This window comes from Aotus nancymaae, unplaced genomic scaffold (genome assembly GCF_030222135.1).
Source record: "Aotus nancymaae isolate 86718 unplaced genomic scaffold, 86718_ANA_hifiasm-v0.15.2.pri h1tg000038l, whole genome shotgun sequence".
NCBI lineage: Eukaryota > Metazoa > Chordata > Mammalia > Primates > Aotidae > Aotus > Aotus nancymaae.
Genome location: NW_026988452.1, coordinates 4,820,795 through 4,832,971, shown reverse-complemented (window position 1 = coordinate 4,832,971; position 12,177 = coordinate 4,820,795). Strand labels below are relative to the sequence as shown.

The window sequence follows — 12,177 nt, the reverse complement described above, 5'->3', positions numbered from 1 at the left end:
TGACTTTGGCATATGACTTTAATGGGAACATACTCCATGAACTGAAAACCTGTATTTAAAGCATAATACCTTGTGAACGTCCTTCCATGCCAATTAAACACAATCTATGGCATCATTTTCTTTCTTTCTTTTTTTTCATTTATGGCACATTCTACCGTAGAGATGTGCTGTAACCGGTTTAGCCATTTCCCTGTGATAGTCATTCCTTTTTCCCTATTAGAAACATTGCCCAGATAAATACCCTTTTACATGCTTGTTTTAAAACAACTTGTCTAATTCTTTTCTTAGGAAAGATTTCTGGAGATGAAATTGTATAGTCAATGAACATTTTTAGAGATTCTGACACATAATGCTAAATGATCCTCAAAGAAAGGTTTTAACCAATTCCGTGAGCTGCCTGTGAGTAACTACTTCTCTTTGACTATGCAAATACTGGGTATTCCATTCCCATTCTCGTTTCTAATCCAAAAGGGCACTCTTGTTTTATTGGGCATTTCTTTTAATTTTTGTACTTCTTATTTGATGAAATTTCTCATTCATATCCTTCGCTCTTAATTGTTCAATTAAGGTGTTTGCTCTTTTGTATGGTTTATAAATGTATTTTATATATTAAGGATATTACCCCTTTGTCTATTAATACTGCTTGTATTGCCACAATTTTCCTGATTTGTCATTTACCTTTATTGTATTTGTTTAAATTTTAAAATATTTCAGGTTATATACTTTGTATAGGATAATAAAATGATTACCTGTGCACCCACCACCAAACTCAAATGAATATTAACATTCTGCCATATTTGTTTCAAATCTTGTTTTCTTTTTCCTTACCAAAAAACAAAACAAAACAACAGCAACAAAACAATAGCAAAGACTTAGATAGCATTTGATATATGCCAGGCACGATTCTAGTGTTTTACATATATTAAATCATTTAACCCTCACAATAGCCCTATGAGATATGTAATGTTTATTATCCCCATTTTACAGGTAGGGAAACTGAGATACAAAGGAGTTAAACCGTAATTCAAACGATGGTTTCCTCCATGAATTCTTACCCATCATGTGCCATCACAGATAAACCAGGAGTCACCCAGAGTACTATAATCACTCCAAGGTAATCACTGTCCCAAATTTGATGTTTATCATTTCTACACATTTTTACATTTTTAATGTATATAATGACAACACATAGTATTTTTGTATTTTTTTAGCTTTATGTAAATGGGCTATGCTGTATATATCCTCTTTCAAGTTCTTTTTATTCTTAACTTCAGAGGTTTATTGACACATGTATATGTATTCATTCTAATTGTGTACAGTATTTCATTGTATGAGTACACCACATTTATCCACTTTATAAAATTAAAGGATGGACATTTATGTTGATTCCAATTTCCCCTATGACTTAAAATACTGTAAATAACTTTCTTGTACATGTTTCCTTATACAGATGTGTGAGATTTCTTAAGTATATATATATGTGTGTACCTATATATATTTAAGATACTTAACATATATTATATATATACATATATATCTTAAAGATATATACTTAATATATACTTAAGAAAGTACTGTGAATTGAGTTGCAGGGTACACAGTGTACATCTGTGATTTACCAGATATTGTTCAATTGCTCCCCAAAACGGTTGTACCAGATCCACACTCTTACAAGCTGTGCGTTCCCACTGTTCCACATCCTGGTCAACACACAGAAGTCTATTTTTGATTCTGTTAGGATAAGAAAAAGTATTTCAATGCTGCTTTAATTTCCATTCCTCTGTTTCTCTTCATTTGTTTATAACCATCTGAATTTCCTCTTATGTGATTTGCTTGTAATTTCCTTTGTCCATGGTTGTGGTTCTGTTTTTATCATTTTATCACTGTCCCTCTTTTCCTATTGATGTGTAAATCTTCAGTGTTGTCTGGATTCCATATACTTATCATAATATCAATTTCCAGTTTGTGGTAGTGATTTCAGTTTGTAGTATCCCTTGTTTTACAGAGATGATAAATTTTAACAATTTATAATTTAGCAATCTTTTCTTTCATGATATAAGCTTTTTGGATTGTTGAAGGCCTTCCCAACCCTAAGATCTTAAAGCTTTTTCTCTTGTTTTTATTCCAAAAAGCTTTAAAGTTTTGCTTTATCACATTAGGTGTTAAGTCCAATTCCCCTACGTCTAATTTGTGAATATGATGTGAGGTAGGGATCTAAACTGATCTTCTTCCATGTAGATGTTCTCCCAGCATCATTTATTGAACAGTCCCGTCCTTCTCCTATGGATTTATTTATTTTATTTTATTTATTTTTTGAGATAGAGTCTCACTCTGTCACCCAGTCTGGAGTGCAGTGGTGCAATCTTGGCTCACTGTAACCTCTGCCTCCCGGGTTCAAGCGATTCTCCTGCCTCAGCCTCCTCAGTAGCTGGGACTACAGGTGCATGCTACCATGCCTGGGTAATTTTTGTATTTTTAGTAGAGATAGGCTTTCACCATGTTGGCCAGGCCGGTCTCGAACTCCTGACTTCAGGTGATCTGCCCACCTTGGCCTCCCAAAATGCTGGGATTACAGGCATGAGCCACCGCACCCAGCCTTTTCCTACTGATTTATAATGCCATCTCTGTTATTTATCAAGTCACAGAATATGGATTGTTCTATTTCTGTGGTCTCAATTCTGTAGCACAATCTGTTTTTCCATCCTTGTACCAATACTATAATATTTTTAGCTTTATAAGATATCTTAACTACTATGGTAAATCCCCCACCTTAGTTCTTAATTTATCTTGATCTGCTTTACTTTTCCACATGAGTTTTAGGATTATCTTGTCAAGTTCCATTAAAAAAAATTATTGAGATTTTGATTGGAATTACATTGAACTTATAGATTAATTTGGGAAGAACTGGTATCTCTACAATGTTCACACTTTCATTCATGAAAACGGCACATCTCTCCACTTATGTGTCTTATGTTTTTTGGTAGTTTCACAATTTTTTTATATGAAATTTGCATACCTTTTGTTATATTTATTACTAAATTTCTCATAGTTTTTATTGTGATTATAAGTGATAACTTTAAAAATTTATTTTCTCCAATCGATTGTGGATGATGACTAGGAAGACTATTTGGAATACTGAGGCTGTACGCACTAATATTGTGGAACTCTCATATTAGTTCTAATAGCCTCTCTAGATTTTCTCAAATGATGTATATAGACAACAAAATAATCTAGAAAATAATGTCAGATACGTTTTTCCTCCTTCTTTCTTCTATTTCTCCTCTTCATCTCTCTACATTACATTCTGGAAAACTTTATTAGATCTAAATTTACAATCATTTAATTATCTCCCCAACTGGATTAATATGCTATTTGATGTGTACCTTGAAATTTTAATCTCAGTGGCTATATTTTTATTTCTAGAGATTTGGTTCTTTTCCAAAGTTGTATTATTTTCTTATATTCCAAATCCCTTCTTTTATGTCTTTAGTTATTATAAACATTTTTTTTTTCAGCAGGGTCTTGCTCTATCACCCAGGCTGGAGTGCAGTGGTACGATCTCAGCTCACTGCAATCTTGACCCTGTGGGGGAACCAAGTGATCCTCCCACCTCAGCCTCCCAAGTAGCTAGGACCACAGGTGCACACCGGCTGTTTTTTGTACTTTTAGTAGACACAGGACCTTGTCATGTTGCCCAGCTGGTCTCTAATTCCTGAGCTCAAGCAATCTGCCTGCCCTGGCCTCCCAAAATACTGGGATTACAGGTGTGAGATACTGTGCCTGGCCAATGAAGAACATTTTTATCATCTCTATCAAGTAATTCTACTATGTGACACTTTTAAGGGGTAGCCTGATTGTGTGTGCATGTGTGTGTGTCTGCTGACTCTTCCTCATGGTGGAATATTTCCTTCTGTGTTTTATAATTTGGGGAATCCAGCTTGACCTGGACTAAAGGTGTGTCCTTTCAGAGAAGTTTCGTTCCCTTTTAGGGGCGGGCCCCAAGACATCATCCTAGGATCACTTTCTATGTTAATTTTTTAGAGATAGGTTCCAGGACTACTCAGGTGTAAATCTGAACCCCAAACCTATATAAGACCAAATCCACAGTCACAAGCCTTCCAGGGTTTATTTTTTTTTCCTTTCCAGCCCTGGAGACAGGGCTTCTTTATCATTTCCCAGGGTCTGTGTGTAGGTTTTTTTTGGTTCATCATTTTTCTGAATGTATGGTCATATTCTTATGGGGCTACTCAGTTTCCACCCCTACTCACACTATGCCAAGGTTCAGTGTCTTGACTCTACGTGCTCATTAAAATCCAAGCCTCTAGATTATGCAAATCAAGACCTCCCCACCCCACCCAGGGCAACTACAGAACCATTTTCCATGTTTACTGCCATGGTTTTTAAGCCTCCTTTTGTTTTTGGCACTTGGGGTTTCTGTTACAGTAGCCCCTTCTTATCTATGGAGGATACATTCCAACGAGACTCCTAGTGGGTGCCTGGAACAATGGATAAACTGAATCCTATATGTACTATGCCTTTTCCTAAATCTACATACCTCTGATAAAGTTTGATTTATAAATTGGGCACAATAAGAGATTAACAACTTCTCTTTGGCATATATTTGGCTTCTCTTTGGTATATCTGAATTGCCAGCCATTATTAAGTAAAATAAAGGTTACCTGAACACAAGTTCTGTGACACCACAAGGGTCTATCTGTTAACAGAAATTGCTAGTAAGTGACTAATGGGCAGGTTGCATATAGAGCCTGGATAGGCTGAATAAAGGGACAATTCATGTCCCCGGACAGAATGGAGCAGGACGGTGTGAGATTTCATCATAATACTCAAAACAACGTGCCATTTAACACGAATGGATTGCTTATTTCTGGAATTTTCTATTTAATATTTTCACATCATGAGTGACTGTGGGTAACTGAAACCATGGAAAATAAAATTGTGGATAAGAGGAACTACTGTACTTTCTCATGCACTTAGCTATTAATTCAAAGAGTGTTTGCTGTATTTTAAATTGTTTATTAATAGGAGACTTCAGATTTTCTTGTCCAGAATATTGCTGGAGACACGAGTTTCATTTGCCTTTTACCTTTATTTGTGTGATGGGCTAAAAAGTTAGTCAAATCTATCGATCTTCTCCTTTATGGAATTTGTCTTCAGAGACATGCTTAGAAAGGCTTTTCCCATCCTGATTATTTACTCATGTTATTTTTATGCTTTTATTTCTTAACACTTAATATTTAAACTACCTAGACTATATTAAGTGCAATAAAATCAAAACCTTACATACTAGCAATAAAGCTATTCAAACAGAACAAAATATAGCCGTAACCCAGCTACACTGCCCGTTATCAGTAATTCAATGACAAGTTTAATATAACTGCAGTTCAGCCACAACGTGCTGACCCAGTGAAGCCACCAGTGCTATTCTCACACCTAACTTGCTGCTCAGTCCAACCCAATCGTCACAACCTGGTAAACCACACCCAACTGAAACCCTGGATGACCACCATCTGAAGACCACACAACAGTGCCGTAAGACTTCTACAGACTGAGATGGAGGTTTCCCTTCTGTTTACACATAGAGAAAGCAAAGTAAAATTATAGCAAGCGGACTCAAATTGGTGAAGAAACCTGAATAGGTCCTGGGTTTGGAAAGCAAGAAGAAAAGAAAATCCTCATACCCCACAGTATGAGAGACCTACCTGCCTATGGGGGTCACTTGAACAGCTGGGCCTGAGACAGGCTGGGTCTGCAGTAAGGGCGAGCTTAGATCCAATGCGGCCAGAAGTCCCCCTACCACCCCCATGCCAACCTCAATGATGCTCTCAGAAGCTCCTTTTTGAGGCCAGTGGGCTCATGGCAGCTCTGTCCTAGGATCTGCTAAAGATGGGCTGACTCTGTTTGCCTGGACTGATCCAATATGGCCCTGTCCCTGGGAGTTGAGAGATGCCCAACTCTGCCCCTGCCATGTCACCCCTCCTGTCTCTGGGCCTTGGTTTACCCCTCTGTACAGTAAAGAGGGAGGACTTGATTTGGTCTCAAGGAAAAAAGTCAGAATTAGAACCCAGACATTCTGACTTCCAGGAGCAGTCTAACGACAACACAGCACAGCTATCATTTCTTCTGAGTGCGTACTGTTTGTCTGTCTATGAGCCAAGCATATCATACACATCATCTTATTCAGTCCTCATTACCTTCCTGTGAGGTTGATATTGTCATACTAATTTCACATTTATTGAATTCAACAAATATTTATTGAGCCAATTACTGAGAAAATTGCTTGAGATCAGCTAGTTAGTAAGAGCTGAGTCAGAATTCAAATCTGGCTCTGACTGATTTACTTACTACGCCCAGTTATCCATGTATCCCTCCCTCCTTCCCTCCTTCCCTCCTTCCCTCCTTCCCTCCTTCCCTCCTTCTATCCATCCATCCATCCACAATTTCCCCCTTCCAACAACACTGATGCTAGCTCCGTTCACAAGAGAACTCCTCCTTCTGCACGCACTCTCCTCCATCTACAGATTACAAAATTTCAGGTCTCCACACATTTCAGGTTTACCCCCAACTCACTTTTGTTTTCTAGCCTCTGGGCATCTGCATAAGCTTTTCACTCCACCCTCCCACTCCACATCTACATTCCTCAGCTCCTTAGAAGCCAACTCAGATTCCCTCCCTTCTTCAAGGCGTCTTCCACAATGGTTCCCACCCCCAAAAGATCCTTCTGTGTGCAGGATCCCTTCTCCCTTACCCATGAAGGCTGTGCCAGCTGCCCGAGAACCCCTCCTGCCAGGATGCCCATTTGAGAGCCAGTGGCAGGCGGCCCTTACCAGGTTTCCGACCTGCAGCATGTCCTCGAATTCACTTGTCATGTTGTAGTGCTCCAGCGCCATGAAGAGTGTGTTGAGCACGATGCACATAGTGATGGTGAGGTCAGCGAACGGGTCCATGACCACAAACTTCACTCCCTGCTTGATGGACATCCACAGCGGGCAGCACTCCCAGATCAGGTAGCGCTGGGCGAAGCGGTTCCAGCATGGTGGACACTTGCGGTGAGACTCCTCCAGCTCTGAGGAGACAGCCAGTGAGTTAGTTTGATTCTGTTGACTGAGCACATGTATCTGGAATACCTTCCAGGAAAGATTTGTGACTCGCTTTGGGAGATGACAGGGCTGCTATGTGACAGCGGGACAGTGGGGGCAGGGGAGGCTGAGGGAATGGGTGGCCTGTGTCCTAGCTCATTAGTCTGGAAATATGAGAGAAGAGGGCCACCGGGACAGGAAGCCAAGATGGAGGTGGGGAAAACAGGGCCATCAGGGCACACGTGCGCTCGCTCAAGACAGCGGACCCGCAGAGACGGGATCTTCAGGGGAGGACAGGCTGAAAATGATGAGGCGATAATGGGACAGGCAAGTTCGGACACAAGGACACCTGTGACAGAATGGGAGGGACAGATGTGGACATCTGGGCTGTGTCAGGATAAAGGGAGGGGGTGCCAAGGACAGGCTGGAAAAGATGAGAATTCATCTGGGACAGGAGGGAACACCAGGATGGGGCTGCAAGTTCAGACTGGAAGGATGTGGAGTTGCCCATGGTGGGAATGGCTGGAATAGTCTGAAGTAGATATGGGAATAGCTTAGAACAGGCATGGGTGTGCTCAGGACAGGATGGTTCTAGACAGACGTGGTTATGGATGGGAGATGGCGGAACGAGACTGATAAGCGTCTAGGACAGGTCAGATGTGGGAGTGTTGGGGAGAAACACAGACATGGTAATTCCTAGGAAAGAACAAGCTGAAACAGATGAAAAGACACGTAAGGACAGGCAGGGCTGCACAGGACAGAGAAGGCTGGGACAGTGTGGGGATGTCCAAGGCAGGCCAAGTCCAATGGCGGATGCCTGGGTCAGGCTGGGATAAAGGTGAGGGTGCCTGCAGCAGAAGCGGGGAGTGTTTAAATGACCTGGGGGTGCTGACCTTCCAGCACGCTGGTGAGGGCACTGACTGCGCTGAGGGCCCGCTGCCGTGCTTCTGGCTCCTCGAAGCCATCTACACACGGAGCCTGGGGGGTCAGCATCCGGGGCCCGCCTGGCTCCTCCGATGGCGTGGTCTGAGTGCAATCAGGAGATATGCGTCAGCCTGGGGAAATGGGGAAAGGGGGCCTGCCCCCAGCTCTGCCCTCAGTTCTTGTCCTCAGTCCTGCTGGACCTGGGGTGGCCAGTCCAGACTCAGGCTGGGGATGCCACAGGGATAGGATGCAGGTCTTGATGGGACACTGAACGCTGTCTCTATTCCCAACTCCCTCCCAGTTAACAGCTCCCTCCGCCCCTCCTGCCAATCACTGTCTCCTTCATCCTCCTTTCTTCTTCACTGCCTCTCATCAGCAGTGATTCCTGAGTGTGGTCAGGAAGCTACACATCTCACAGGGCCTCCCTGAGCCAGATGCTGCCATACACATTAGTACATGCAAAAACGATGTGGAAGTCTTAATTGACCACAAGCTTCCTAGAGTCAAGAGCATAAAGAAGCTAAAAAAAAAACCTAACATGTTCTAAGATGATGTTAATAGAAGGACAGAGTGCAATGCTTAGACGTGGCTGGTGGGAGGCTGTGTCTTCTGGGGAGGCAGTTAGGCTGGATTTACCAAGAAGAGTTTAAATTGGCCCTCCAAGTCCTCATCTAGCAATCTTACTTCATAAATAATTACACATGTGCATCAAAAATACACATAAATGATGTTCATTGCAGCACTGTTCCTAATACCATAAGAACAGAAAACAACCAATCAATAGCAACCATATTAAAATCAATTATAGACACACTCCAAGCCTGGGCTCAGATCGACTACAAAGAGAACGAGGCAGTTCTGTGTATGCTCCCATGGGAACATCTCCAAGACAAACAGTTTGATGAAAAAAACAAGAAAAAGATCTGGAAAATGCATGCCAAATAATTAAGGTGGACATAATCTGGGGAACGGGACTGTGGGGGAGGGGAAAGGGAGGGAGGCGTTCCCTTTTCACTTCATGTGCTTCTGCACTGGGGCGTTTGTTTTCACCATGCATGCACCATTTTTATCAGTAAAAAAACCGAGGTCTGGAAACAGCCCTGGTGAAGGGAGGTGGCAGGCAGGCATTCTCCAGACTTACCTGGAGCCTCCCACAAAACCAAGGAGGGCCCATAAAGTCTTCACTTCAGCAGGGCCCTGCGTGACCACAGCCCAGGCGCCAAGCTGTTCGGCATGCGATAGCAAGACTCTGTAATCTTCGTAGGGCAGAGGGAAGTGGGTCTAGACTACCCAGGGTAGGAGAAACAGGGTGTGGGGTGGTACCAAATAGATCTGGGCTCAAGTTAAGGACATCCTGGCCATTGGTAGGACTGCTCTGAAATGTTGCCTAGGGAGGTAGTGAGCTCCTGGTCATGGAAGTATTCAAGTGGAGGCCCCTGAGAGGGCAGAGGTGGCTGGTGCAACGGTACTGCCTTAGGTCCAACGCAACCATAACTTTGACCAGCTTGACTCACGAGCATGTCTTAAATTTTCCCAACCTCTCCCCTCTTTCTTTGCCATCTGTGACGGTTTGGTTATCACTTAGCATGTATGCACTCTTTCCCCTCCCACCGGGGCTGAATTAAACTTCCGTGTCCCGGGCAGAACAGCTTGCTATGGACAACGGAATATTAGTGAACATGCTGTGAACAGAAACCTCAGCTGGGCTAGTGCTGTTTACCTTGCTCTTGTGCTCCAGGAACCCTCTGTGAAAAGAGCTTCCCTGATAGCTGTCACCCTTTCAGCCTGGGCCTCAGAACAAAGACTCGTGGAGCAGCCCTGAGCCTAACTTACAACATGGAACCAAGCCTAGCCAGCGTGCAGTCTGGAGCAGGGCTGCCCAGCTAACCTAACCTACGTGGGCCACATTGTAGTCAACCTGCAGATGAATGAGCATGAGAATAAAGTCTTGTTGCTAGAGATTGACTTCTGGGGTGGTTTGTTACACAGCATTATTGTGACAACAGCTGACTAATACACCGTCCTAGTCCAGGTGGTCAGCATCTCTTTCCCAAAACCCGGCATCAGCCTCCTAACTGGCTTCTTTCCTTCTCCTTGTCGCTCTATTCTCTGCATAGTAGGAAGAGATTCCTTTACAAAGTAAATCAGATAATGTCACGCTCTGTTCAACAGCTCCTTCTACCCTACTGCTCCCCATCTTACTCACAGTATATCCAAACTTTTCTATGATCTACAAGGTCCGGCACAGCCCAAGTCCTAACTCATGAAACTCATTTTAATGTTTGCACCACACGTGGCCCTGTTAGTCCTTCTCACCCCTCGGACGTGCCCCCTCAGGGGCTTTGCACTTGCTACTCCCTCTGCCTGAATGCTATTCCTCTGCATTTTAGGGCTGGCTCCCTAAAATCTTTTGCCTGTCAATTTTAACTTACCTCCTTGGGAAGGCCTCATCCCCATCCTCCCCTTAGCAACTTTCCATCACACGACTTACTGCTACCTGAAAATATTGACCAATTTACTGTTTTCGCAACTATGGTACAAACTCCAAGGGGAACAGGGATTTGTCTTCTTTGTTCGCTGCTATAACCCTGGAGTCTCAGCACTGCCTGGCACTCCACATGGCAGGCTGGCACTAGATAAATATTGGTGGATAGGTAAATTCTTGGGAATCAATCAGAACGCTTGGGTTAGAGTTCCAGCTCTGGTCCTAACTTGCTAGGTGACCACAGGGAATGAGGATGAAGATCTAACATGTGGAGGGAGAAGAGGAATGGATATTCAGTGTGCTGCTTCTACCTCTATCTGGCCTTTTGGAACCAGGCACTGTCATACAAGCAGAGGGCTAAGTAAGTCTTCAGCCCCTACCTCCCAATCTGCATTGTGTGCTGGGCTGGCTCCTCCCCCGATCCTTGTTGATGAGGCATCCACAGTGTGCCCAACACGGTGCTTTGTTTTCAGACTAGAACTGGGCAGAAATGTCTCACTGGGGACCCAGTGGAAACACAGAAGGCATTCCCAGGGGCCTGCAGCCTGCTAATCTCTTTGACTTTTCAAATGTCTCCATCTTGGTCTGTTAATTCCTTTAACTTTGCAAATGACCCTGTCTTGGCCTGCTAATCCCTTTAAGGTTACAAATGGGCCCCACAGAAGTGAGAATGGGTGAAGTCAGAATTCCTGGTAATGAAGTGCTTGAACTTAGATTCCTCCTGACATGTGCAGTACAATGAGATGATTTTCTCCTTAACGAGATTAGGAAATTCTATTAGCGCTCCCAGCTGCCGACCTGATTCCATGAGGCTGAGGCTCCAGGGCTGAACCTGCCTGGAAGCTAGACATCCCACCCTTCAGATGGGCCAGGGCCTCCCCAGCTCTATCTAAAGCTGTGGTCTGTCCCAAGGGGTGCCCAGTTTCCTTCCCTTCACACTGTGCTCCAGAGGAGTGTGGGGCGCGGGCATTCCGCAGTGTGCCCAGGAGCCTGACTCCTTCCTGCTCCCTAATACCAATGACAGATCATACTAATGACTCAACATGAGGCTAGTACGGGCCTCAGCACCAGACCTAGATGTACTCTTTCAGCTCTCACCACAGTCCGCTGGCGTATTGTTTCCACTTTACAGATGAGGAAATTGAGGCACAAAGAGATTAATTAACCTGGACCAAGTCCTGCAGATTGAGCGAGTCTGAGTGGCACAAAATAAGCCATGTGGCTGGGAGCCCTGCCTCTTCAGGCCGTCCTCCACCTTCCTGGTCAAGCCTCCCGTCCGTTCTAGCTTCCTCTCCAAGTGCACCCTGCAGACCTTGGGAGCTGAGCCACACATTCAGCTTTTTCCTGGGTGGGCTGCTCTGGTCACCGTGTCGGGGGCCCAGGGTCAGTAAGGACACCTGATGGCTGATTGGGCAGCCATCAGTCTGTCATAGGATTGACTAAGTGACCAATGCTCCGATTGGCCTTTCGTGATCTGGCCAGTCCCTTCCTATCACCTTTGTAACGGTAACTGCAGTTTCTCTCCCCTTCGCTCCCTCTGTTCCAGCCACACTGACCTCATGGCATCTCCTCCAACAGGCTAGGCAGACTTCTGCCTCGGGGCCTTCACACTCGCTGTCCCTTGTGCCTGGAACAGGCTTCTCCAGATGATGGTAATGATGGCCTTACTAG

At 44.0% G+C, this 12,177-nt stretch overlaps 1 protein-coding gene across 1 annotated transcript in view; it reads right to left on the bottom strand.

Moving 5' to 3' along the window:
- The window catches only part of SCN5A (sodium voltage-gated channel alpha subunit 5), a 100,760-nt gene that overhangs the window by 42,348 nt on the left and 46,235 nt on the right, over positions 1-12,177 (bottom strand). The window contains 2 exon segments of the mRNA XM_064360128.1: positions 6,846-7,084; positions 7,991-8,123. Coding sequence (XP_064216198.1) covers positions 6,846-7,084; positions 7,991-8,123 — 372 coding nt within the window.